Source organism: Esox lucius, chromosome 14, assembly GCF_011004845.1.
Source record: "Esox lucius isolate fEsoLuc1 chromosome 14, fEsoLuc1.pri, whole genome shotgun sequence".
Classification (NCBI taxonomy): Eukaryota; Metazoa; Chordata; class Actinopteri; order Esociformes; family Esocidae; genus Esox; species Esox lucius.
In genome coordinates, this window is record NC_047582.1 from 21,229,864 (window position 1) to 21,257,062 (window position 27,199).

Consider the following 27,199-nt stretch of genomic DNA (forward strand, 5'->3'; position numbering starts at 1 on the left):
TTAGATCGCCAGATCACCCGAGTCCACTAAGTCATTTTAGTTACCAAGAGTAAGATTAACTCATGGATACCAATTGTACGTCTTCATGTGCAGTCTTTGGTAGACGTGAGAACCTACACTGACTAGCCTTATTGCAATGACTGGAAGTATTCAGTGAGTATTCTAGCGGTATCCATAAGTTCATCTGACTCTGGGTAAGTAGGCAAACTGCTTGATTAACAGAATCTCGCACTATTCTTTTAAAACCTAAGTAAGTTTCCCTCAACACAACAGCAAAGGGCATCCATTTCATTCTTGTTTATCTGCTAAAGCTATATCCTTGTCAAACTATATTTTTGGTTTTATGGTTTTGGTATTTCCTTAGTGAGAATCGATCACCATGTGCAGTATGGACACACATACTGCCACATTCAACACTTCCTGAACAAAACGACCAGTGTGTTTCTGTTAAGCGGTATTCGGATATGATCCTACCCATGGAGAGGGGGGAGGGGATGGGAGCAATGTGTCTCACAGTGCCAGCAAAGCTGCGTGTTTCAGAGACAGGAGAGGACTAGGCAAGGCCAGTCTGAAGTTGATCTGTGACTAGTGCTCACCACCACACCCCTGCCGTCCCTTACACCCACAATGCCTGCATCACCATGGTGACCCAACTTAAGATGGACTCACCTCATCCTCTCCTGTCGCTGCCCGTTGAGGGATTGGACCTGCCCGGTTGATTGGCTGTCAGTGTCATTGCCAGAAAGCCCAAACTGCAGGAACAATTACGCTTACTGAACTTCTGTTTCATTCCACCAAGCAAGAACTGAGCCCATACACCTTCCTTGGTGAACCAAAATAAATAAAACATGCAGCTTTGCTTGAAAAACCAAATAATGAAAGAATAACAATACCACTGATAAAACTGTTGAGTAGTAAATCCAAACTTTAGTCCAGCGATCTGTTTGAGGAATGTAATGGAGGGTAAGGCATTGACACATTTAAGGACCTAGTGAGGACGTGACACACCAAATGGACAAAGTTTTGGTTTACTCTAACTCTACACCTCCTGAGTTGTACTTTGTATGAAATGTGTCTTCAGCTACGAAAAGTCTGCTCATTCACATTTTGGTGGTTCTGTTATGTTAAGCCTTCAGTTTCACATTTTCATTCACAATCATAGGCAAAATGACTTCCCTGACGTCATCCAATCAGAGAATGGCTGGACTGGAATTTGTATTTTATGTTTTCACCAGATTTTTCATATTGCTGTTAAACTGATGTTTGCATGCATTGTGGTAAAAGCTTCTTAGGTTATATAGACACGCTTACATCCGATTCACTGCGCTCACCTACACCTATAGATGTGGTCACAGGTTTCCTAACACCAGTGCTTTGCAGCTCACAGAATCCTGCCAGCTCTGTGATGTCGGTATATCACTGTTATGAGAGATTCAATTGCATGTGACAATTTTGTGATTTTTTTGGCACACAGATCATTTATGCCAACGATCTCTAATCACTAAAACGTTTGAATATCCCATACATCATATAATAACCAATAATAATAACCAATGATGATAACCAATACATTCTCCAAAGGCTGGATATTGACTATGATTACACATCTTTTGGTTTTACTTATATGTTTTTCTTATTTCCCAAATCTCTCAATAGTGCAGTGCTTTCATCTAAACATTTATAGCAAGAGCTGAAAACACATTTTCCCAGCAGGCTTCTGTTTGGGCAGCTCTAACACAATGCTTTTTCTGCTGCGTATCTGTCCAAATCTCTAGGATCAACCCACGTCTTCACTCCCACTGCCCTCCTGGAACAGCTGAAGAACATGAACAAACCAGACGAGGAACCGGCAAGCTAAAAACGCCCAGCCCCATCGATTTCCTCTTCCAGTCACCTTCCCCAAATCCTACTTAAATTGTGTATGCATCTTGCTGAAGAAGAACTAAAAAAACGAAACAATGCGAGACAGCATTGACGGAAAAAATATATTGAAACGAAAAACAAAAAAGTGTTGCAAATATTCATGTTTTACAATGGATGCAAATGACAACTTATTTAAAAAAGTTGAAATATCAACTAAAACCATTTGAAACGAAAAATACCAAATGTAATATTGTATGCTATGAAACCTGCTAGATTGTGTAAAAGGTAGAGACCTGTTTTCCCTCAGTTTATCTTATCGGTGTGATTTGTATTGCAGTGGGAGGAGGGATGCCTTACTGTAATTTGTTGGCAGTGGAAAAGTCAATGCCGTAAAATCATATCACTCAACATGCAATATAACTTGGAGTCTAGCTGGTCAAGGAGTTTGCATCAATAACATGCCTAATGGTGGACTGTTACTGTAAATCCTTTAGTGTGGCAATACTGAGACCAAGCAAGGTGAGAGATGATTTAATGACTGTGGTATCTGTGACTTAGACAGTTACGGCCAGACAGACCCTAGGACTGAGACAAATAGCCACAGAATGCTTTAAGCACCCCTCCTTCAGTCATAAGAATGAACATGATTACTTGGCACATCCTGTTTCTTTTTCTCTGGAGAGAATTCATGTTTTAAGTGTCAAAGGCCATTGCTTGCAGATGTTGAACGAATTATCATAAAGGGCCAATTGTATTTCAGTATTGTATCCCGTCACACTATAGATCTCATTGGTTAGGAAGATGTTCAATGGGCTGTGTGCTGAGTAGTGTTGTGTATTGCCATATGTTGATGTTTTAGTGTCTCACTGTTGACTGGTGATATTTCTGACTGTGAAGTAGTGAACTATTTCCTTTAAAAATGCCAATGTAAAGCCACAAGTGTTTGTTGTGATGTTTTAGCTATAGTTGTCAACCAGAAAAATAAGTAATATCAATATTTTGTTTGTCTGTCCATTCGTTTTCTCTTCTAGTGCAATATTAACTCTTCCAGTAGTGAATGGCTTTGCAAAGAAAACTGACCCCAATATTTAAACGTTTCATTTCTCGTTTTTCCTCTCTTTCCTGGCAAAACAGGTTGTATATTGCACTATGCGTTTTCTGTGATGCAAACGCTTTCTTTGATTTTTTTTTTTTCTATTATCAGTTGCGGTTGTATAGGTTTCACTGTTGACTCAATTCATTTATAACAAAGTTATTTATCAAAGAGAAAAAGATATTAATAAATGAAACGTAAGTCTGTCCTAAAACTGTTTAACTTATTGCAATTCTATGTTTGCGAGTGTTGAAGCACAAAGAAAAGTATACTTCATGTGTACCAGTGTACTAAGGCTGTCTAATAAATTGGCTTCCATTACAAGGAGAAAGACTCAGCATATTCTTAGATACTCTGACGAAATCCAGCTGTTCTCCACCGTATGCATTTGCTCATTTAGGCTCATGGTTCATCTTGTGCTGTAATCCCCCGCAGATCTCTGGTCTTTTAAAGTCAGGCAGGACAACTACTGTACCAAGCATTTGAAACAGAATTTGCGATGCAAATTATATGTTGTTGATACAAGACAAAGTTTTACACTAACACTGGCAATTTTCGGCAAAACTTTTGTAACTATTTTTGTACAGTGTGAAGTTGTTTACGAGCCCCAGACAGTGTGTCAGCCAGCTGTAGGCTTACTTAGTCTGGGGTGTGTGAACTTTACAATAAAGACTGGTGCATAATGTTTTTAGCATTGCCTAAGAGAAATAGAAAAGGTTTTTAAAAACGTTTATTTGGCTTTAAGGCAAAAATAAAAATGTTTTTCTACAAAAGTATCACAACAGTAAAAAATATGTTTAAGAAAATACCTTTTCTTAAATTTACAGCTGAAATCTTGTTTTTGCGTTCAACACAAACTATAAAAAAACAACCCTAAAAAGACCATCCACAAGCGTGTTTTTCTGATAAAATATTTTCTTGATGGGTACAACTATAGTATTATAACACTGAAAACAATGACTACCCTTATTAGCTTAGTATACACAGTACAAAAAAATTATAATAATAACTATTTAGAATCAATAAATGACCATAAAAACAATGTGTGATTAGGTTTCCTCATCCGAAGAGCCATAGCAGCAATTTCACAGAAGTACATAAATAATTCCAGGTTTTAAAGGGAAAAAAAGTCCATATTGTGCATTATTTCAAAATGTAAATCATTACAGTTTCTCTCAATTGCTAAAACACCAAACCCTATTGTCTGAACCAAATGCTCAGTTGCCTGAACCCACTGATTGAATCAATCACTCTTTTGGCAAAACCATAAGCACTTTTCACCTGTTCAGACACAACTTGCCAACACATTTTCATTGTGATGCACCCGTGCTGCATAATGGTGAGCTCAGGTGACAAAAGTCAAACACAATTAAAGCACAGGTGTCACCACTTGAACACAGCAACTCAAAATGTATCACACTTGTGGCTAATGATGTGAGGGAACATATACAGTAAGCCAGTTCAGAGAGCACTGGTTTGTGAGGCCCTACAATGGATAGAAATCTGAGAGGAAGAGTCAGCGAGGTGGTCAGCGAAGACAAAGAGCAGTAATATCTGATGAAATCAGAGCTACTGTGATTGACCATGTTCTTGTCCATGGTATGAGCATGATGGAGTCTGGACAAAGGGTCCAACCAAACATCAGTAGATTCACTGTGTCCACCATAACCCGAAGATTTAGAGAAGAGAACAGGTAATTACCTTTTTTTGACATTATAGTACAGTATGTAAATGTTGACCGCAATTACTGTATGACATACTACATACCTTACCACAGTATACTGTAAGTAAATATGTTTCAGTACATCACTGTACCAATGTACTGTAGTAATGTAATGGAGGGTTGGTCTAACTGTTCGTAGGCCTAGTATTCCATGTATATTTTTTGTAACTCCATGTTCTCTTTTTGTAGAATTGAAAGACTGCCACATGGGGGTGGGAGGACAGGTATGTTCTCCCCACACATAGAGACCCTAATTGTTGATATGGTCCGTTGATAAACAGTGACATTCAGCAGAAGATCATTGAGGACCATGTCAATTTTGAGGGTATCAACAGTGTTAGCCTCTCCACTGTTGATCGTGTCCTCAAGCGCCACAGACTGAGCATGAAACAGCTATACAGAGTGCCCTTTGATCACAACTCAGACAGAGTCAAAGAGCAAAGATTCCAGTATATACAGGTTGGCATATATCCAGACACATTCAATGTTGATTACTCTAAGTAGTGATTTACTGTAGTGGCCTAAATCACTTTTTCCGTATCACTTACAAAACTATATCTATTTCTACAGAGGGTTTTTCAACTGGATGCAATGGAAAGACCCCATGAATACATCTACATTGATGAAGCTGGGTTTAATCTCACCAAAAGGAGAAGGAGAGGCCGTAATGTGATTGGCCATCGGGCCATTGTTGGTGTTCCTGGGCAGCGTGGTGGCACATTATGTGCTGCCATCAGCAATCATGGGGTTGTCCACCATCATGCCAACCTGGGGCCCTACAACACTCACATGCGAGATGCTCTGTTAGGGCAGCAGGATGAGCATCCCATCGATGTTGTTGTTTGGGACAATGTGAGTTTTCACAGAGCCCTCCAGGTTAGAGAGTGGTTCAATATGAACCAAGGTTTCATCAGTCTTTGCCTTCCACCGTACTGCCCTTTCCTAAACCCCATTGAGGAATTCTTCTCCTCATGGCGGTGGAAGGTATATAACGCCAACCTTACACCAGGGTAAATCTCCTGCACGCCATGGGACTTGCCTGTGGTGACATAGGTGTGGAGGCATGCCAAGCCTGGATACAGCATGCCAGGGTTTTCTCCCCCGTTGCCTGTCCAGACAAAATGTGGCCTGTGATGTGGATGAAGTCCTGTGGCCTGACCCAGTACGGAGACATGATGCCGTGGCTGAGTAACGCACTTATTTGTATATTTTTGTACTTTCTTTTTACATGGGCTTACTGTAAACAAATGGCAAACGCATAAGATTTCTGTTTGTTTTTACAAGTGCTACGTGTAAATGCACAAGATTTCTGTTTTGTCTTTTTGTACAAGTGCTAAATGCCCAGTTGTTTTGTTGTTTTGCAACATGCATTTAGCCTACAGTGAACACACATTTATTTCTCCAGCTTCATGCCCTGAGCATTGTGTTTTCTATTTTGATTGACTCGGGTCACGATTTGACAACATAGTTCAGTTTTGAGCACAGATTGGACACAGATTGGACACAGATTGGACTGATTTGAGGTGAAAGTTTGGTTTTGCAAGAAGAGTCTGAGGTTTTGTGAGTGTAGCTTGAAAATTGGGTTTTGTGTTCACAGTTTAGAGAAAAGGAGAGCAGCTTTCAAGAAACGTGTCTTAGCAATCGAGAAACTGTAACAGGACAATTCTATTGCATTTTATCTGGATTCAGTGTGGTCCATTGCCACTGTTGTTAAGACAAGCTGTCAGATCCCACAACTGTTATTTCAATTGTACCTGATACTGCCATGTAGGCCCCAGCAGTGATCTACAACGTGGAACATACCTTATCATAATCACTGATAAGCCATGGAGGGATGACTCCAGGGTCTGTGGTTCCTCACTCCCTGCAACAAAGAAGCTTAGTGACTGGGTTGAGACCCTGGTTTAGCCACACAGATATTGCTTTATATTACCATACACACTCTTATACTCCAAATAAATTGCTTACTACACAATATGCCGGACTCTCTATTTTCAGACCTGCGTCCAGAGTGGTTGGTCCAAAGAATGGTTGAATTCATTAGTGTACGTTTTCTTCTGTTCGGTGCCTCGTAAATAACGGATTGTGTCTGTCTGGTCTGGTCCATCAGTACATGCATGACTGAGATCGCGCCTCCTGCTGGTGCAGTCCCGTGGCGACGGAGCGGGCCACACGGCGTGAAGCCTCCCTCACCTCCCTGGCCGCATGGATGGCCTGGTTCAGAGAGCTGCTCAGAGACTTTTGGTCAGCAGATAGGGAACGGACAGATCCGCTTCTGACCTTACGGCCCCTGACCCCAGAGGCCACACCCCCAATCAGAGGCACGTACACAAGTGGTGGATGGGATGGAGAGGCTTTTACTGGACTGGTGTAGAACCTGCTGGGAACATGTCTAATTCATTCAAAAATACAAGGCAGTACCTGACACCATTCAAACAACAAAGTTTCAAAACTTTAAGACCATTCAACTCAAAATAATCTTTACAGATAATAACCTTCCTGTCCTTATGGCCTTTTGTCTCTGGTTTGAAATATTTAATAATGATTGGTAGCAGATGAAGATCTAGGTGCAGCAAAATTATTAATTAACCTAAAGGCCATTTATTTTTGTTCGAGAGAGAGAGAGAGAGAGAGATATATCAAGGGACTCACAGAACTGGCGGGCACACTGGCACACACTTGACAAACGGTACACTGCCCATCACAGGAGGGGGATGACCAGCCAATAACACGCCTCGTTTATCTCTGTCCGGGGAGCTCATTGGCTGGCTGCGCCTATTGGCTGTCCTCTGGTCTGGACATCAGAAAACAACACATGCTTGTTGTCAGTTCTAATGAACTGTGCTATAAACCCAAAATAAAAGAGGAAGGGAATGGAAGTGTACAGAAGGACTCAATCTTAGGATACAGTGTATCTGTCACTCACCACGCTCAGGGCTTGCCTCAGACCTCCCACACATGGGACAGTGATGAGGACCAGTACCACTGCCACCCTCCTCTGGTCCTGCCAATCAGAACAGAGGAGACAACAGGACCAATAAAGACCAGCAGGAAGGAGTTCAGACGGACCAGGATTCACTGTCACTGTTACACAAAACCAACTCCACCCCACAGCCTGCATCCCAAAGTCACCCTAAACCCCATGTAGGGTACTCCTTTTGACCAGACCTCTACGCGTTGTATACTAGAATTCTAGGTGTTTTCTGTGTGTTGTGCTCCAGTTAGTTTCTTGTCGTTTCGGTTGCCGTGTGTCCTTCTCTGGTGTCTGTCAGGCACTATCTCAGGCAGCCGGGAATAACAACGATCTTATTGGACCTGTCTGAGCCATCAGGTACACAGCCGGAGATGCTCTTACGTTCAGATTGTCCATGGTGTGGTCCCTGGCCGTGTGTCTGAGTAAAACACTGAGAACACAGAGGAGAACACTGTGGACACCAGCCTCTACCCCCAGCGTCACAAACACCACCTCCACCTATGGACATGCTGCCCTGCAATCACAATATAAGACAGACTGAGATATTATCTTTTACATTCATATCAGCATGTAGCCTGACAGTAGAGAGCATTGCACTTTCAACCCTGTGAGGTTGGGCATGACTCCCGGGAGCAACCGGAAGTACAATGTAAGCACCGATGAGCATGAGACGGTTGTCTGTTTGCCTAAGTGCCAAATTCTATATATCATTTTCCTATACATTTATATTGACACAGAAGTCTTTCTCACTGATTTGGTCTTCTCTGTTCTTGACTGTCTCAATCCTGCACACGCAGCAGGAGACACTGGGATACGTCTGGACCAAGGTCTGGGTGTGGACTGGGCACGCTCCGAATCTGTCACTGGAGATAAAATAAACCAAATCAATATGTTGCAAGGTGACTTATATGGGGTTACTCAGCAAAACTAACATTCTAGTGTAGAACGCAAAGTATATTTTGAAGCGTATGTAAGAACTTACGGGGTATTACGGTAGTACAGCAAAGAATTACTAAATGATAAAAGTCAAAATACTTAGTCCAAATACTTAAGTAGCCAAAGCAGCAAATGTTTTCAACAGTCTGTGATGCCTTAGTGTATGAACTATATTGTGTATGAGGTCTTCACAAATTCTAAACTTCGAACAAGATCCAAACCAAAACATATGTGAGATCAGCTTGGATCTGTATTGTGAGGTTCAGAAATAAGTTTAACATTTTTGTTGGGCAAATATTGGAGTATAATTTTTTATATACAGTGGGGAGAACAGGTATTTGACACACTGCCAATTTTGCAGGTTTTCCTATTTACAAACCATAGAGCATTTTTATCTGTGAGAGATGGAATCTAAAACAAAAATCCCCAAAATCACATTGTATGATTTTTAAATAATTAATTTGGATTTTATTGCATGACATAAGTATTTGATCACCTACCAACCAGTAAGAATTACAGCTCTCACAGACCTATTAGTTTTTCTTTAAGAAGCCCTCCTGTACTGTTTGAACTCATTACCTGTATAAAAGACACCTGTCCACACAATCAAACAGACTCCAACCTCTCCACAATGGCCAAGACCAGAGAGCTGTGTAAGGACATCAGGGTTAAATTGTAGACCTGCACAAGGCTGGGATGGGCTACAGGACAATAGGCAAGCAGCTTGGTGAGAAGGCAACAACTGTTTGCGCAATTATTAGAAAATGGAAGAAGTTCAAGATGACGGTCAATCTCCCTCGGTCTGGGGCATCAATGATCATGAGGAAGGTGAGGGATCAGCCCAGAACTTCTTGGCCAACCTCCTTCCCTTAGTAAGAGCATTGAAGGGCTGGGTCGTGGCTGGGTCTTCCAGCATGACAACGACCCGAAACACACAGTTAGGGCAACTAAGGAGTGGCTCCGTAAGAAGCATCTCAAGGTCCTGGAGTGGCCTAGCCAGTCTCCAGACTTGAACCCAATAGAAAATCTTTGGAGGGAGCTGAAAGTCTGTATTGCCTAGCAACAGCCCTGAAACCTGAAGGATCTGGATAAGGTCTGTATGGAGGTGTGGGCCTAAACCTGCTTAACAACTACAGGAAACATATGATCTCTGTAATTACCAACAAACGTTTCTGTACCAAATATTAAGTTCTGCTTTTCTGATGTATCAAATACTTATGTAATGCAATAAAATGCAAATTAATTACTTAAAGATCATACAATGTGATTTTCAGGATTTTTTAGATTCAGTCACTCACAATTGAAGAGTACCTATGATAAAAATTACAGACCTCTACACGCTTTGTAAGTGGGAAAACCTGCAAAATCGGCAGTGTATCAAATACTTGTTCTCCCCACTTCATTATGACTGACATGGCCTTTGTTCTGGATAACTGTCTATTGCAACATAAAAAACGTACCTATAACTCGGGTGTTACTCAATAAAAACCAATAATATTTTATTGTGAATTAAATGTAGATATCCTATCCTTTACATAAATGACTGGTTTGGCTTGGTTTGATATGTCATCTACAAAATCTGGCCCCCTGGTAATGTGCTGGATGATAAACATTGTATTGTCTGCAGAGTTAATACAATATTTAGTGTTTAATCCTTATTCCTTTCTATGCTTCACACAATTAATAAACAGGAAGGTACTGTAGTTTTAACATTAGGCTAGCAATTGGTTCAGTCTACCATATTTTTATTTAAGCTGGTCAGTAAAATGTGTCTATACATTTGCGTATAGTAGAACTAAACAAAAGACAATAAACTAGCCTCTGAGTGAATCACTAAGCTTAATGATGAAAAAAATCCTTATGTCTCAAGTCATTCAACACTAGATAACTGTTTATTTTTATTTTTATAAAGCGAGAGCCCTATAATAATAGCAAAACAGCCTACTAAACAAATAAATGACAGGAACTAGTCAATTGAAAAAATAAATCTGACAATGTACTGTAAATAGCTACGATATTAAAAAAGTGGTTACACAAGAGCCAGGGGCCTTACGTGTCCCTAGGCGATCGCTGATGTCACTTCCGCCCAGAAACAGCCCTGGCATTACTTCTCTAGTATGGAGTATTTCTTGGATATTTTATTACGGCTCCTGATACTAAGGAAAAACACTTCACATGTTGCGTTTATATTTTCAGTTCATTGTGGTTTCCACCTGAGATCAAGGAGCACCAATCGGGATTCGACCCCGTTCTGATGGTCATCTCGAGCTGTATCAGTTAAGACCAATGTTTCAGGGGTGGCTATTGTCCCTTTGTGTAATTACGTAAATAAAGTGTAGTGAGTGCCCATTCTGACTGGGACTTCATACCCATAAAGTGCATTAAAAGCCATACGGCCCCTGGTCAGAAGTAGTCCACTTTACAGGTAATAGGGTGCCATTTGGACATATCCCATTACTCACTGATGTCAAGTTCAGGTTTCTGAGGCCGAGATGACAAGACTGATTTTTTCGGTGACCTCTGAACTCTTTGGCCTTCTGTCTTCTCACCCATTGTCCTCTCCTCTCCAGCATCAACCCGCGTTCGCTGTACAGACCTTTAAGAGCATGGACATCCAAAGGAATATTACAAATACAAAAAGGTAAAAGAAAAATGTTACTGACAATAGCAGTGGTCCCCAGCTAGTGTGCGAAAACACAAATTTGGGTTACAGGAGGTTTTAAATTGGTCACAGGTGTCAGTCACAGTGTATTAACGGTAACATTTAGCCTTTACTCTTGAACAAGTGAGACTGACAAAAAATTTTATCATTAAACTGAGTAATATAGAAAGCAGATAACATTTTTGTCAATATTAAGTTTATGATGTGAAAACGGGATCAGGACTGAAACAGGTCCAGAAACCATTGGGAACCACTGCTATATAGACCACTACTTTTGACCTATGGGTCACTGGACAAAGCATGCACCTTTTTCAAGGGTAACAACAAACTGGAGAAATCTCATTTGAAAAAGCACAAAAAGTCCAACCTAACGTGAGGCGTTGAGCTGAGAGGGTGTGTGTGGCCATCCTGGCCCGTGGGGGGCGCTCTGACAGGACTGGGAGTGTTGGTCTGCCTCAGACTGCCCTCCAGTCGCTCCTTCAGTCTGCTCACCTCCGCCTGCAGAGACTGGATAGCTTCACTAGGACAAACAAGCACACAAAAACACATGAATACAAATACAAAGGGAACAGATGTACACGTACACACACACACACATTATTATTAACGAGTACAGCTACAGGTGGTGAGCTCGGTCTACCTCAATGTAACAGACGCCTTTGTTTAAACTCAACCTTATTTTGAAGTTGTTCTAAACACTGTAATTAGTCAAATCACCACAATGACCTACAACTGACCCAGCACACGCAATGCCTTTAATATGTTAAGTCATTGCTATTAAGGTGTCACACCATGCAAGAGTAAACACAGTGTATGTATCTACCTCCTTGTTCAGCTTCCATATCTGGAAGGAAATTAAATCATGCAGAGATACAAAATGGAAAAACATTAGGTTGGCATTTGACTCGCTGTAACAGACTGTACCTGCCCCAAGAGGACACACCCATTAGAAACACCATGAATGAAATACCAGACACCAATACACTGCTGATCCAGGCACAGATATTTGGATAAATCTACTGCAGAAAATGACACAAAAGAATGCTTTTGTAGGATCCAAAAACCAAACTTGTAATTATCAAGCCCCCCTTCTCTATATTCCTCTGGAAGTTACCAGAGGAAATTCCCTTGGAGATAAACTGGGATATTTGCTGCAGTACAGCAGCCCTCTTCTCTTCCCAACCAATACATTTCAAAGGTACTCATAAATCTGGACTTGTTTGCGCCACTATCGCCATGGCAGCTGCTGCAGAGGGACTCACTTGCGATTCGTCAACAGACTAGAGCTCTGGGCTTGCTGGGGATCGCCATGGTGATAGGGTGCTGTGGGGGAGGGGCTCGACTGGTATTGGTGCTGGGGGCGGGCTGTTCGGGTGGTGCAGTCCCTACGTTCCTCGTCCTCCCCTGACACAGGCTGGACTGACGGAGCAGGCGGAGAACAGACTGGTAAAGAAACAACAGACAACTCGCTCCGTGGAGGGTGAACAGTAACATTGACACGGTACCGCTGCTCAATCGGACCTTGTCATTTGTATCTACACAACAGCATGCACTCTCACTGGTCACTGCCTGGTCCAAACTCACTGGTCCCATTTCCAGCCCAGGGCCGTGGGGTCCTGCTGGAGGCTGAGTTGGCCCTCCTCTCCCTCCCCGTGGTTCTCCCTGAAGACCGCCAAACCCTCTGGGATGAGCTGCTGCGACGAGACACTCCGCTGTGCTCCAGAGAGAGGGGTCTCTGAGGTGTGTGCGTGGGGGGGCGGATGGAGGCCGTGTGTTGGGGCTTTGCTGAGCTCTGCTCCTCTGTGACCGATTGGCTAACCAGCCAGAGAGGAAACACAGGAAAACCCTCTGATGAGACTACAAGGGATCAGCTGTTGGACAAAATGGCAAAAGGAACTAAACATGGACATGGTTTAGATGAGGGCACTTGGTGTAGAAGAGTCTGTGGCGTGTTTGAGTGTGTCTGTAAGGGAGTGAGTGTGTGGTGGATTTCTGGTGACCTGATGCTCTGTGAGATTTACGTCCGAGTCAATGAGGGTGGAGGGAGAGGGGTTGAGGGAGGGAAGGTGGAGATTGAAGGAAAAGCAGTAGCTCACCTCACTGTGGCCCTCTGGTGGAGAGGACTGGCTACTGCAGGTGTTAGATGACTGCTCTCAGAGCCAACAAAACCACTGTCCGTCTCAGGTGTGATGACACCATCCTGTCATCAGACGGGTTTGAATGGAAAATTACTGAAGCAGGCTCACTAGAAATGGCTAGAAATGGAGTTGTGAAGATAAAAATACATGTGCAGTGACCTGCGCAGTGGATATTTCTATATCAACGAGTATAGAGTTATTTCTCATAGATCACCAGACAGGAGAAACTATGCCAAAGGTATAGGTATATAGTCTCTGTGTAAACTGACCTGAGATGGCTCTTTTCTGGTCCTGGGCATCCATTTGGAGCCTCTTCTCTCTGATAGAGCACTATCCTCTAGACTGGTCAGACTGCTCCCAAGAGACCTCCTGACCTCTGACCTGTTGTCATTGGCAGGCATAGCAGCAAATGCAGGCGATTGGCTGAGGTCCTTTAGGGAGGGAGGAACTGATTTGCTTGTCCTTGGTCTGGCTGTTGGAATCAATGAAGCATTCTGTTGACTGAGCATTGGCCATCTTAAAACAAAGATAGAAATAGAGCATTAGAAGTCAAATGATTAAGGAACTTGGTTGGAGTTTATAATATTTAGAGACATTTTTTTATTACCCAATCATGTGAAAAAGTAATACATTCTTTCATTGAACAAAACAAGCTTTAGAATGATTTCTAAAATTATTTAAAGGTGAAAGAAGTATGGTTTGAAATGTATCAGATAGCTACTGAGAAACATCTCAGGCATCATTTAGGATATTCTTTTCTCCTAATCTCCTAGTGATTCCCTGCCTGGTCACTGGGTCTGTTCTAAGGAAAGGGTTCTGAGGGAAGCAGATGTGTCCCTGAATTTGTGAATCTCTGATATGTAGGCTGTTTTCCTGTGTTGTAGACATTAGTGCACAGCCTGCACACCTTTTCAACTGAAAACAAAACAAGGGCTTCTCCTCTCCAGTAGCCCCTCCCATTAAAGCCCTTTTGCATGGTTCTGAGTGAGTATGACCCAGTAACAAGTCACCTCTGAGTTGTGTGGCCCTCCTGCCTCCCAGGCCCTTGGTGCGGTCCCCCTGTAGTCCCCTCACCACCAGGATGTGTGGTCACGACCAGGTCTAGCAGCCTGGGAGGCTCCCTGGCACGCTGGCAGCTAGAGAACACAGACGGACACCGGGGTACTTTCAAGCAAACCGATACGGCCGTTAATACTACTTTGATTTTCTGTTCGGTGAGACAGCAATACATGCTTCCAAAAAGGTTGCTTCAAATGCAAATAAAAACAGAATGCAATGATGTGCAAATCTTTTATCCCTGTATGTAATTGAAAATAGTACAAAGACAACATATCAAATGTTGAGACTGAGAAGTGTTACTGTTTTTGGAAAAATGCACGCCCATTTTGATGATGCCAGCAACACGTTTCAAACAAGTTTGGACAGGGGTATTTTAACCACTGTGTTGCATCACCTCTTCTTTGAACAATTTTCCATAAGCATTTGGGAACTGAGGAGACCAATTGCTGTAGTTTTGAAAGTGAAATGTTTTCTCATTCTTGCTTGTTATAGCATTGCAGGGGTCTCCTTTGCTGTATTTGTCATTTCATAATGCACCAAGTGTTTTCAATGGGTGACAGGTCCGGACTGCAGGCAGACCAGTTTAGCATCCGGACTTATTTTCTACAGAGCCATGCTGAGGTAACTCGTGCAGAATGTGGTTTGGCATTGTCTTGCTGAAATAAGCAAGGCCTTCCCTGAAAAAGACATTGACTTGATGGCAGCGCATGTTGCTCAAAACCTGTACATACTGTTCAGCATTAATGGTGCCTTCACAGATGTGCTGGCTTTTGAGCTGTGCGCTGATAAAAAAACAGATGATCCCTTTCCTCTTAAGCCTGGACGAAAAGGTGTCCATGATTCCCAAAAGTAATTTCGATTTGTCAGACCACAGGAGAGTTTTCCACTTTGCCTCAGTCCATCTTAAATGTGCTCAGGCCCAGAGAAGGCAGCGGCGGTTCTGGATCTTAATTTGATATGGTTTCGTGTTTGCATGGTAGTGTTTTAACTTGCATTTGTGGATGCGGCGAAGTACTGTGTTCACAGACAATGGATTTCTGAAGTGTTCCTGAGCCCATGCAGTGATGTCCACTACAGAAGCGTGTCGAGGCCCAAAGATCACGGCCATCCAATATTGGTTTTCGGCCTTGTCCCTTGCATACAGAGATTTCACCAGATTCTCTGAATCTTTTAATGATATTATGCACCGCAAATGTTTGCAATTTTACGTTAAGAAACGTAATGCTTACATTGTTGCACTATTTGCCTGTGCAATTAGTGGTGAACCTCTCCCCATCTTTACTTCTGACTCATCCTCTCTGGGATGCTTTTTTTATACCCAGTCATGTTACTGACCTGTTGCTAATTAACCTACTTTTTTGTGAGAATATTCTAGCAGGAATTATTTTGCTTTATACAGCTTTTCCAGTCTTTGGTTTGCCCCTGTCACATCTTATTTGAAAAGTGTTGCTGGCATCAAATTCAAGGTGGGCATAATTCTTTAAGAAACAACAACATTTCTCAATATGAAACATTTGAAATGTTGTCTGTGTACTACTATCTATTGAATATAGGGTTTAAATTATTTACAAATTATTGCATTTGCTTTTTCTTTTTACACATAGCGTTTTTAGGCAACACTTTTTTGTATTTGTCCAAAAACCAATGGCAGAATATCACTAATATCATTATTGTTTTGTTTTGTAATTTCTTGAACATAAGTGTTTTAAAATGTAAGGAGATATACTGGTTCATTAGCATGCTGAAGTCTCTCTCTACACGTTTGTGTTTGGGTTGTAAGGACACTTACTGGTTCATTAGCATGCTGAAGTCTCTCTCTACACGTGTGTGTTTGGTATGTAAGGGATGGAGGAGAAACGATGACAGTGCTTCCTCGTCTCCCTCACTCTCCCCGCTAGCCGAGCTGACCTCTACTTCCACCACACCCCCAGACTCTCCAGGCAGAGGCCGAACTGGGCTCTGGAAAGAGTGAACGATGGATGAGAGAAGAGATAACCCTCTGAAATATAACATGGCTGCAGGCTTTCATTAAGGGATGTGAATACGGTGGTGTCCTCAGTGTCTGTGTTGTCCCGGTACCTGGGGGAGTGGAATGTGCTCACTGGCACCTGCAGGCATGGAGTAGGGGGCGGGGTGTGGAGGGGGAGGGGCCTGTTCAGACTGCTCCACCTGCTCCCTCAGCTCCTCCAAGCGCATCCCGCACTGGAATATACAACCCTCCACTTCTCTATCACACAGGAGGCACACACACACACACACACACTATGTTACACCATATCCATAATGTCCAGTTCCTCTAACAGAATTGGTATATGATGCACTGTACTCTTACCGGTCGGGGTCAAAGGGGCCCAGCTTAGCACCTCTCTGCTGTAGGAGTCTGTGTTGGTCTCGTGCTGCTAGATAACCTCGTTCCAGAGAGTCCTGCTCCTGGAGCAGCTGGGACAAACCCTGTGGCCACATAATTACAACATTACTCAAACACAATGGTGGCCACTTAGAACGGGGAGAAGGTCCATGATGCTGTATCAAAGACTAATGGATGATAAGAAATCAGAACCAAACCTTTGTAAACTCTAATTGTTTGGGTTTCCCTCTACTCAGGAGCTCTTCAAATGTCTGCACTTGCTGGAGGAACCGGCCAGCCTGCTTGGAGAGGGTCATGGTCAGTTGCTCCCCACCTCCACAGCCCATGCTTCTGGAGAAGGAGTCCGCTGAGGAGGAGTCCACTGAGGAGTCCACTGAGGAGGGACGAAGTGGCGAAACCCCAATATGACCAGAGGGGAGAACAGAGGCTCTCAGCCAAGCACAACAGAAATGTTGCCAGAGACAAAACCCACAGTGTCCGTCTGTGTCCTAAACAGCACCCTATTGCCATAGTGCTCTGTTAAGATGAGCAGTAAAAGAAATAGGGTGTCGTCTGGGATGCACAAGTTAATACTGGAAGAAAGTTGTCAGTACCTTGACGGGTCACCTGTCCATTCAAGTTAAGGGAACCTGAGCTGAGCTCTGCCCTCTGAGCTTGGGGAAAGGTTAAGGTCATAACCTTTGAACTTTCACGGAGCACACCTAATTGGATAGCAGGAGCGGGTTTTGGTGGGTCAGAGTAGAGGCCCACCTGAAGAAAGAGACAAACGGTAGAAGCAGGTGTCAATTGAATAATTTACAGTATCTCACAAAAGTGAGAACACCCCTCACATTATTGCAAATATTTGATTATATCTTTTCATGTGACAACACTGAAGAAATGACCCTTTGTTACAATGTAAAGTAGTGAGTGTACAGCTTGTACGACAGTATAAATTTGCTGTCCCCTCAAAATAGCTTGTATGACATGGTTCCAGTATTCCATGTCCTTAGTCTGCTTGTCTTCAGCAAACTGTTTGCAGGCTTTCTTGTGCATCATCTTTAGAAGAGGCTTCCTTCTGGTATGACAGACCAATTTGATGCAGTGTGCAGCGTATGGTCTGAGCACTGACAGGCTGACCCCCCACCCCTGAGCACTGACAGGCTGACCCCCCACCCCTTCAACCTCTGCAGCAATGCTGGCAGCACTCATAGGTCTATTTCCCAAAGACCACCTCTGGATATGACCCTGAGCACGTGCCCTCAACTTCTTTGGTCGACCATGGCGAGGCCTGTTCTGAGTGAAACCTGTCCTGTTAAACCGCTGTATTCTCTTGGCCACCGTGCTGCAGCTCAGTTTCAGGGTCTTGGCAATCTTCTTATAGCCTAGGCCATCTTCATGTAGAGCAACAATTCTTTTTTTCACATCTTCAGAGAGTTCTTTGTCATGAGGTGCCATGTTGCACTTCCAGTGACCAGTATGAGGGAGTGTGAGAGCGATAAAACCAAATTTAACACACCTGCTCCCCATTCACACCTGAGACCTTGTAACACTAACAAGTCACATGATACCAGGGAGGGAAAATGGCTTATTGGGCCCAATTTTGACATTTTCACTTAGGGGTGTACTCACTATTGTTGCCAGCGGTTTAGACATGAATGGCTGTGTATTTAGTTATTTTGAGGGGACAGCAAATGTACGCTGTTATACAAGCTGTACACTCACTACTTTACATTGTAGCAAAGTGTCATTTCTTCAGTGTTGTCACATGAAAAGATATAATCAAATATTTACAAAAATGTGAGGGGTGTACTCACTTTTGTGAGATACTGTATATCAATAATAAAAAATGTAATACTGTTCCTATTTTAATCATAAGCTTCGGGCAAGAATTAAAATACTACAGTGGTTAGGTTTAAGTTTTTGGACCTTGATAGTTCTGCTACATTTAAGGACATTTTCATTCATAAAGGTCTGAAGCCCTGTAGTGGCTCCCTCAACCCGTCCTGTATCCATGACACTGTTTGGTGGATTACACCCTCTCTTGGCCCTCCCCCAGTCTCAGGGTAATAAAAATTAGATTAGGCATTAATACCCCTCTGATTTACTGCATCCAGTGATCCAGAAACTGCCACAATTGGCGTAGGCTCTGGCCAAACACTGAGCAATATGCTGAATAGGAACTAGGAGGCCATTAGAGTGCAGCAGGACAGGGATAAAGACTGGGGAAGGGGGTCTACTGGACTGGGAAACAAGCACACTTCAGTGGTAGAGAAGATGAATGTGATAACATCATGTGATAAAGGTTTACACACTAACACCCTGGATACCTGTGGTTGGAGACTGTCCTCATAATCCCTTCAGACAGGAAATCCCAGTGACCTCTGCTCAACCTCTAACATGTCTCATCCAAGCGGAAGTCTCAACAAACACCTGCCATGACTAGCAAAGTGCCCAGCGGACATGGAGCCCATGGAGACTAGGCCATATGCATGAAACAGCCATCAACTGTCCGTACTGTCCAACGACAACAGTCTACTCTTAAATTGTACTGTCCTATAAACTTGTATTGGGCTGTGCTCCCAAATCACACCAGTGTCGCGGCTCAGCGAGGCTGGGATTGAAATGACCCTCCCTGAACCTCTACGTGACCACGTCTCCAGGAGCCGGACAGAGACAGATGGCTGGTTGTCTGTGTGGGTGAGGAGAGGAGGAGGCAGGGGCAATCTGTTTTAATTAGTACTAAGATTAGAGCGATGGGCAGCAGGAGAAGGAATATAACACAGAGTATAGAAGTAAGGTAAACCTGTATGCACTTCCAAGGACCTTTAAGATCACTAGCATACTCCCAGCATTAATGAGGCTAGATACTGTGAAGACCTGGATGAAAATCACTCTGCACACTGTCTGTCTGACAATGAGAGCCCTTCAGGGCGTTGACATTAATGTTGTCATGTCCTGTTTTCCTACATCGCATCATGAGAGCGAAAACAATACATCCAACTGTTGCAATGTGAACCTCAGGATCACATGATTGTATCCCACATGACAGGATGGATCATGGGTCTATTTAATGGGTGTCTAATGCTTGGGTGAGAGGGCAACTAAGACTTACCAACTTCATCTCAGATGCTAAGTGTTGTTCTTAATCAAGTCAAACCGTAAACCGTGGAATACAAGCAGGGCTGGATATTCAGTGCACTACACGTTCAATCGGATACTTCAGCTTGTTCAGCGGCAAGAGAAGCAAACGTTCCTTGGGTCCCATAACCACAAACACTAGAGCTCCGCTATGGGCAGTGTGTTGCCCTGCCCTCAGCACTGTGTCCGTATGACGTTCTACACCAGAAACCCACTGAAATATTTTGTTTCCTCTGTATTTCCATTCACAGGACAGAACACATCAGCCATCGGCAATTACTGACGCTTCATGGACAAGACAAAGTGCTAGCAGTATAGAGCTGTCCCACTGGGAATAAAGGACCAAGCTAGAAGCCTGTCGCCCTCTGCAGCCACCCTCCCAAACTGCTTTTGTCAGGTTATTCATGTTGCATTCAGATGCGGAGCAGAGGACTAAATATAACCCTCCTGTGAGCCAAAGACACCCCACCCAGTAGGATGAATGTACCCACCCAGTAGGATGAATGTACCCACCCAGTAGGATGAATGTAACCACCCAGTAGGATGAATGTACCCCACAGGTCCAAAATTAGGTGATTCAGAGCTCCAGCTGATTGTCAAGGACTGTATTTGTCAATGGTCTAAGAAGACACGCATTTCCCACCCACCCTCCATTTAATGTATGTGTAGAGCTGATCCCGAATCAGCAACATACAGCCCAGTGCTTGAGAATATTCCTCTGGGCTCCATTTTACAAACCAAACAAAACATGAAATCTTAGGACTGGCCATAAGGTTATATGGGTTTAGAGGGTGTGTTCACAACCCAGAATGACTGGGCTGGCGGATGGCGTGAAAGGGCTTTTTTTGGGTTGAGGTCTGGGAACTGCACAGGCCACAGAAATGAACTGAACCAGGATTCATCCACCAGATTCAGCTTTTCTACTCCTCGATTTGACAGTGTTGGTGATCTTCTATCAACTGGAGCAACTCACACTGTTTATTTTAGGTGACAGAGGCAGCCTGCTACAACAGCCCACAAGTGACTAGGACCAATGTTTTGAGAGTCCGGGGTCGTTCTCCACTGTTTAAACTGCACCGTCATTTTTATAACTGCATCTCTTTGTAGCTCACCTGCTAGCTTACACAATGCCTGCCATTCTCCTTCCACTTGTCTCAGCAACAAGCTGTTTTCATCCTACCGGACTGCTGTTTATTGCGCCATTCTTCGCAAACATTAGGCACTCGGGTGAAAAGCCCAGGAGGGGGGGCCTTTTCTGAAATACTGAAACCTGGCAATGGTCATCACACCACGCTCGAATACCATTAAGTCACTTGTTTTGCCAATTCTGTTGTTCAGTCGCGCAGTAACCAAAAAAATTTAATAAGAAGAAATGCTTCACTACCTTGGCTTCCAGACGCATTCGATCAATAGTGTTCTCTGCCTCAGCATACCTGGTCAGCAGCCTGCTGTAATCCTCCTACAGAACAGCGGGGGGAAGGAAGGAGATGTTGGCAGGATTACACTCAAGACCGTATAGGAAGAAGAGATGCACCACTGAGATATACAGTTGGTGTGAATTCAGTGAATCGGTGTCAGCGTGTCAGAGACATGCGAAGCTGTTCACACGGCGTCTGTCAGGTAGTCTGCTGTGCAGCTGTAGAGCGGTCTGAGTCTGTATCTACCTGTAGCTGCTGTACCAGCATGCTGGCCTGTTGAGGGCATCTGAAGTCCCCTGGCACAGTGGTGTTCAGGGGCCTGCCGGGCCCAACGGAGGGGGGTGGGGGTCTGTCGCTACTGCTTAGCAGCACTTCCCTCACTATGTCAGCAGGGGACTTGAACACCAGGGGGGGCTCCCCCGAAAAAGAAAATGTTCTCGGGGAGCCTTTGCTCTTGGGGGGTGTGTAGCCGCTCTTGGGGAAGCGCACCTTGGGCTGTACCTTGGAGAAGTCTGGGGTGGGGTGGGTCAGTGGCCATCTCCGGCCCTGGCGCGGGTCACCATCATGGCTCCTGTGTTGGGGTTTTGGGGAACTCTCCCTGTGGGTCCGGGCCTGTGATGGTGCATGACAGTCTGTCTGAGGGGAGTGAGACATGGCCCCTGGGGTGCTAGGTGAGCTTGGTCTGATCGCCCTCAGAGAGGGGAGGGGCTGATGGTCTGACCCATCCTGGGATCCCTCTTCACCCATCTCAAGTCGTTGAATTTTCCTACGCTCAGGAGAGATGGCCACTGGGTAAGTGGAGGTCCTAGGCGTGAGCTCCTCACCCCCCCAAAAAAGCCTGGGTGCCTCGCTTATCCGGCTGCTTCTAGATTCTGGAGGACTCTCTGTGAAGATGGAATCCTCTGGGAAAGTCTCTGCTTGGATGCCGGGAGCATCTGCCAACTCCTCAGAGGAGAAGTGGACGAGGTGAGGAAAGGTAGAACCTCTGCTAGTGGAGGAGGGAGACAGGGGGGGTGGACGGAGGTCAGGAGAGTAATGGGTGGAGAGTTTATCAGACACGCCCTCTACCAACCATGTCCCCCCTCTGGTGTCCCCCTCTGAGAGTTCACTGGTCTTTTCAGGGTTTAGGTAGGCACTGACCTCCTCCTGACTCTCTTCTCCTTTGACACTATGGCCCCGATCCCAGCCAGTCCCAGCTGTGGAGGCTGACGTTCTGTCAAGGTGTGGCTCGCTTTCCTCGTCTTCTAACTCCCTCTCATCCTCTGTTATGTCCAGCTGTCTGTCTCTCTCTGGGAGATGCTCCTCCTGCTGGTTGTGGACCGGCCAGCTCTGCTCCTTTTCATCCTGCTGCTCAACATCCTCACCCCAGATCTCCACACTGGCATTGGCATCCAGGACATCCTCACCTAGGAGCGAAAGAGACATGAAAGAGGGTTCAAACCCATCCATCTGGTAGGTCATTTAGTGGGGTATAAAGACACATATAGACCTGCTGGTAGACTGTAGTGGTCCTACATCTGTCTTATATGTGGGCCTTGGTTATTATTATCTTCCTATATTCTGACTCTGTGGGTCTGTGGGTGTGTGACACATTATTAAAACATTGATGTCTGTGGGTGTGGGACCCATTATCAGAACATATATGTATGTGTGTGTGGGACACATTATCAGAACATAGATGTGTGTGTGTGTGTGGGACCCATTATCAGAACATAGATGTATGTGAGTGTGGGACCCATTATCAGAACATAGATGTATGTGTGTGTGGGACCCATTATCAGAACATAGATGCATGTGTGTGTGGGACCCATTATCAGAACATAGATGTGTGTGTGGGACCCATTATCAGAACATAGATGCATGTGTGTGTGGGACCCATTATCAGAACATAGATGTGTGTGTGTGACCCATTATCAGAACATAGATGTATGTGTGTGTGTGGGACCCATTATCAGAACATAGATGTATGTGTGTGTGTGGGACTCACAGAGTTTCTTGGTTTGGGTGTCCTCTCCGTTTGACTCACACCGGGACAGAGGCTCAGAGTCCTGCAGGTCACACAGCTGAAGCTCCTCTACCCGGTTTACCTGCTCCAGCCACTTCATCAACCCGGCTGTTCTGCTAGGGGCTAGGGACCCCTCCCTGGGTCCCTCTGGGTTCCAGGCGTCAGAGTACCTGGGTGGATCCTCCTCTGCACCCCCTTCTTCCTCCTCCTCGCCGACCAGACCCACATCATCCCAAGCCTCATCCAGCCCTATGATCCCGTTCTCATCCACCTGGCTTTGGAAGTCCTCTTCTTCCTCATCTTTCCTGTCCCCACCTTCCTCATCCTCCACCTCTTCATCCCCCCAGTCCACCTCTGAGCCTAAAGAGCTGGAGGGAGAGGGGCGTTGAGGAGCGGGGGTCCAGCACAGAACTCCAGCTGTGGTGTTACGTCCTCCTCTCTCCATCCTGTTTTTGTGACTCTCAGATCTGACCTCTGTCCTCTAGCCATGTCTGGTGACGCCAAGCATCTTGACTGGCTGCATTACTTCTCCCCTGAAGCCCACGTCCAAAGCCATGCTCAGACTCATGCCATGCCTATCAGTGTAATGGAAAGCTTAGTCTCTGGGGGCACTGAATATACCGAAGAGAAATGCAGAAACATTACAGGATTAGTCACCTAATTCTGACAGTTCAAATGATAACACACATGAGTTGTATATAATGTAGAACTGTTGGAGAGTACCTAAAAATAGGGATCGTATCAAAAAAATTGAATTATCGGGGCGTAGCGTGGTCTATCCTGACAACCATAGCACATAAACTGCTGGAGTGTGGGTTCGAATTTCAGTAAATCTCTATTATCTTTCCTCTCCAATAAAGCAGAAATATCAAAAATTAACTGCAGTGGCTTTGGAAAGTGTTAACACGTGTTTTCAGTCGTATTGCTCTGGGGCTGCAGTTGACGGTCACCATAACAACTGACAACACAAAGCTATAGCTACTGGTGCAACAATACGCACATGTTTCAGAAAATGCCAATGCTGCCATTCACAGTGTTACCTCCGGCCAATCAGCATTCCTAAATTAAAAGCTGTCTTTGAGGGGCTGCATGTATTGACAATGACATTTACATTTAAGTCATTTAGCAGATTCTCTCATCCAGATTGGCTTCCAAATTGTTTTTTCATTTTCAGATAGCTGTGTGAGGCATCAACGTATCAGAAATGTATCAAGCACGTTTTCCCTTAAGTATTTATCAGCCAGTGCTTTAAGACCACTGCATTGCACTTAAAAAATGGAGGAAGAAGAATAGAACAAACAAACAATAACAAATCTATTTTTTAAGAGAGGCCCAGAAACTGAAACATGGGACTTAGACCTACACGTTATGAACACTGGCAATAGTGCATCTTGGTCCTCATCAATATCCCAGATTATCAAAAGAGGTTTATTAGGGAAATGCTGCTTCTAATCTGACACACCAATGTACTAGCTTTGTGTTTGTAACACACATACACATACACACACACACACTCGGTTCTTGTTGTGGAGAGAGCAAACAAAACTCTTGCTATGTGAGGAACTAGCAGCGGACTCTTACAGACCCTCTGCCTTCCTTTCATACGCAAATATATAGAGTCTCTCCGCTGAGGAAAGAAGGCGTCCGGGCCGACATATTATGCATCTAAAGAGGCAACTGGGAGAACCAGAGAACACAAGCTCTTCACTCAGATAAACGGCTTCAAGGCATTTTTCCATAGCTAATTTCAGTTCTAGCTCATATTCTGAAACCTGCAGAAAATACACACAGCATCTTAAAATTGCCCTGCAGACTGAAAACATCAGCTCCTATCATTGATACAGCTTCCCTAATCCTCAGTACTCTAACAGTCACTGATTGACCTGTAAAGCAGAAAGAACACTGACCTGTTGCTTGAATCCAAGTGGTGTGTGGTGTTAAAACAGCCCTGAGGCACGTTTCTTTTACGTGATGAGGACAGGGTTTTAAAACCAGAGGGGCTCACCCAGAGTTTACAGCCAATCAGCCAGACAGACTGGACTGATCCGATGAACACAACCTAACAGTACATCCACACAGGAGCCCCACAGGGCTCCACTGGCAGCCAGGCTAATCCTCAGGGTGTCAGGGGAGCTCTCTCTCTGAGCCTAGGATGAAAGCTGCCAGGCTAGGCTAATTAGCGCTTGCCAGCTAGCCTCTCCTCCCACAGACATCCAGCCCTATCTCCCAAAGCTGTCAAGACAGTCATCAAAATAGCCAGAATCAACACGTTTCTCTTTTGTTCGGCAGAGAGCTTTCTGCTCATTCTAAGAATCCGTTTGAATCCTCAGGATTTCACTCACACTGAGAGAGAAACCAGTAAGATGGGCTACTAACTAACAACGCAATGTAGGCTAATCTTCTTATGGGTGGAGGGGAGAGATAAGCAGCCAGACATAGAGAAGATTCTCTTGGGTACTCAATCATACTAGGAGAATAACAAACAGGCCTGGACCAACTGCTCTGAATAATGCTCACTGTTCTAATTGAACAAAACCACAGTAGAGACCACAGTAGTTTAAGGGATCAAAACCAGGTAAACATGCTGCTATATTCCCAACCCTCTGAACTGCCTACCTACGTTCCTGACAACAAGCTATACCAGTTTGTCAACATTAGTAAGTGGAGGTTATGAGGGGTAATAAATGGAAACTACAACATTTGTATGATTGTGCACTAGTGAAGGACTCTCATTTCCTACTAGTGCATGTTTCTAGTGCATGTTTCTAAATTTCCTTTCCCCCTTGATTACTTTTGACCTTTTTCAAAATGATGGAAGAGGGGATGTGAGGAGTTGAGCAGAATCAATTGATAATCTCCAATGGTTGTCAGGGGTTCCACTACTGGGGTAAGGTATCAACAGGGAGACAGCCCGACAGACCCTTTGGCTAGTACACTGTTGTAACATCGTAGTAATAGTTACATATTCATTATTTTTTTTAACCTATAACGTATAGCTTTGCAATTGCACAGCAATTTAGATCTGTTGTCATTACTGAACTATACACAAATCCACACAGTTGCAATTTTATTCCTGCCTAGTATATTACTTCTTAATGACTTGATAATTTCCAGAATGGTCATTATTTGCTACAAGCAATAAGATAAACAATTCTAAACACACCTAAACTTACCATCTAAAGGCAGAAAGTCGAAATCAAAGACACATGGATTTGCAGACCTCAAGTGAATGTAGCAGGCCTGGTTACCTTGAGAACTGCATACAAACTAAAAAAAGACCCACCCCAGTATCTCCAAGCGACCATGCGAAGTATTGCAAACCGTTTCACTCCAACTGAGCATTGTTCCGTTTAAATTCAGTTACCGAAAGATCTATAGCAATGTTGTATAATTCTATGCAAATCCTGTGATATAACAGCTAATTTGCGCACTTTTTCTAAAAACTATTACATTGTTGTTGGGAGCAAATACTCTGAACATTGTCAATCTAATAAGAATTCAAATTACTTTATATAAAAAATATAAATTGTGATAAACCATGTAAAAGTATAGTACCGCTAATTCACGGTGAAGTCAGTTTAACTTGTTTGTAGCAGATCATGCACAATAACAAAAAACTGCAGGAAGAAATAGAGTATCCTGGTCGACCGTGGCGCTGATTTTGCTGTCGGAAAAGTTAAAAAGAAACCAAACGTAACGCACAAGAAAACAAACATGACGCCAAACGATTGGTTCGCTAGATCATTTGGGGGCGGGACTTGTTTCTGGCTATAACTTTCGTAAAATAAACATTAAAATAAGAATTGAAAGGACATTTCGTCACAGTAAGATACATGAAAT

The 27,199-nt window shown here is 43.9% G+C and overlaps 2 protein-coding genes across 9 annotated transcripts in view; one reads left to right on the top strand and one right to left on the bottom strand.

The window, feature by feature from the left end:
* Positions 1-3,283, top strand: part of stxbp1a (syntaxin binding protein 1a) — a 28,354-nt gene extending 25,071 nt beyond the window's left edge. For both annotated transcript variants that reach the window (XM_010877650.4, XM_010877651.4), the window contains one exon: positions 1,776-3,283. Coding sequence is in view for 1 of the 2 variants with exons in the window: in XM_010877651.4 (XP_010875953.1) it covers positions 1,776-1,858 (83 nt within the window). In the remaining variant the exon portion in view is untranslated. The remainder of the gene's footprint in view (positions 1-1,775) is intronic.
* Positions 3,284-3,737: 454 nt separating this feature from the next.
* On the bottom strand, positions 3,738-27,005 carry akna (AT-hook transcription factor). Of its 7 annotated transcripts, XR_004576790.1 has the most exons (22): positions 26,533-26,908; positions 23,342-23,970; positions 21,601-22,760; positions 21,321-21,395; positions 17,410-17,566; positions 17,014-17,225; positions 16,781-16,899; positions 16,528-16,675; positions 16,238-16,407; positions 14,400-14,525; positions 13,659-13,905; positions 13,348-13,451; positions 12,836-13,065; positions 12,514-12,670; positions 11,619-11,771; positions 11,052-11,185; positions 8,404-8,516; positions 8,035-8,167; positions 7,606-7,683; positions 7,332-7,473; positions 6,648-7,059; positions 3,738-6,543 (listed from the first exon to the last, which is right to left on the bottom strand). XR_004576790.1 is itself a non-coding variant. In XM_034297006.1 (21 exons), exons 2-21 carry the CDS (start codon positions 23,802-23,804, stop codon positions 6,786-6,788), a joined length of 4,395 nt encoding a protein of 1,464 aa, XP_034152897.1. In that variant the 5' UTR covers positions 23,805-23,970; positions 26,915-27,005; the 3' UTR covers positions 3,738-6,785. The 7 variants fall into 7 exon arrangements, 6 of the variants coding, with proteins under 6 accessions (XP_034152897.1, XP_034152899.1, XP_034152900.1 ...); XM_034297006.1 differs by lacking the exon at positions 26,533-26,908 and adding an exon at positions 26,915-27,005 and having other exon boundaries at positions 3,738-7,059; XM_034297008.1 differs by having other exon boundaries at positions 3,738-7,059; positions 17,014-17,189.
* Positions 27,006-27,199: the final 194 nt, after the last annotated feature.

Excerpts from the sequence above, each read along its gene's own strand:
- akna (XM_034297006.1), bottom strand. The coding sequence starts at position 23,804 with ATGGAGAGAGGAGGACGTAACACCACAGCTGGAGTTCTGTGCTGGACC. Across the intron at positions 16,676-16,780 it reads GGCCCCTTTGACCCCGACCG|AGAAGTGGAGGGTTGTATAT; the intron begins GTAAGAGTACAG and ends CCTGTGTGATAG. Across the intron at positions 11,772-12,513 it reads AGTCTGTTGACGAATCGCAA|TGAAGCTATCCAGTCTCTGC; the intron begins GTGAGTCCCTCT and ends TGTTTGTCCTAG.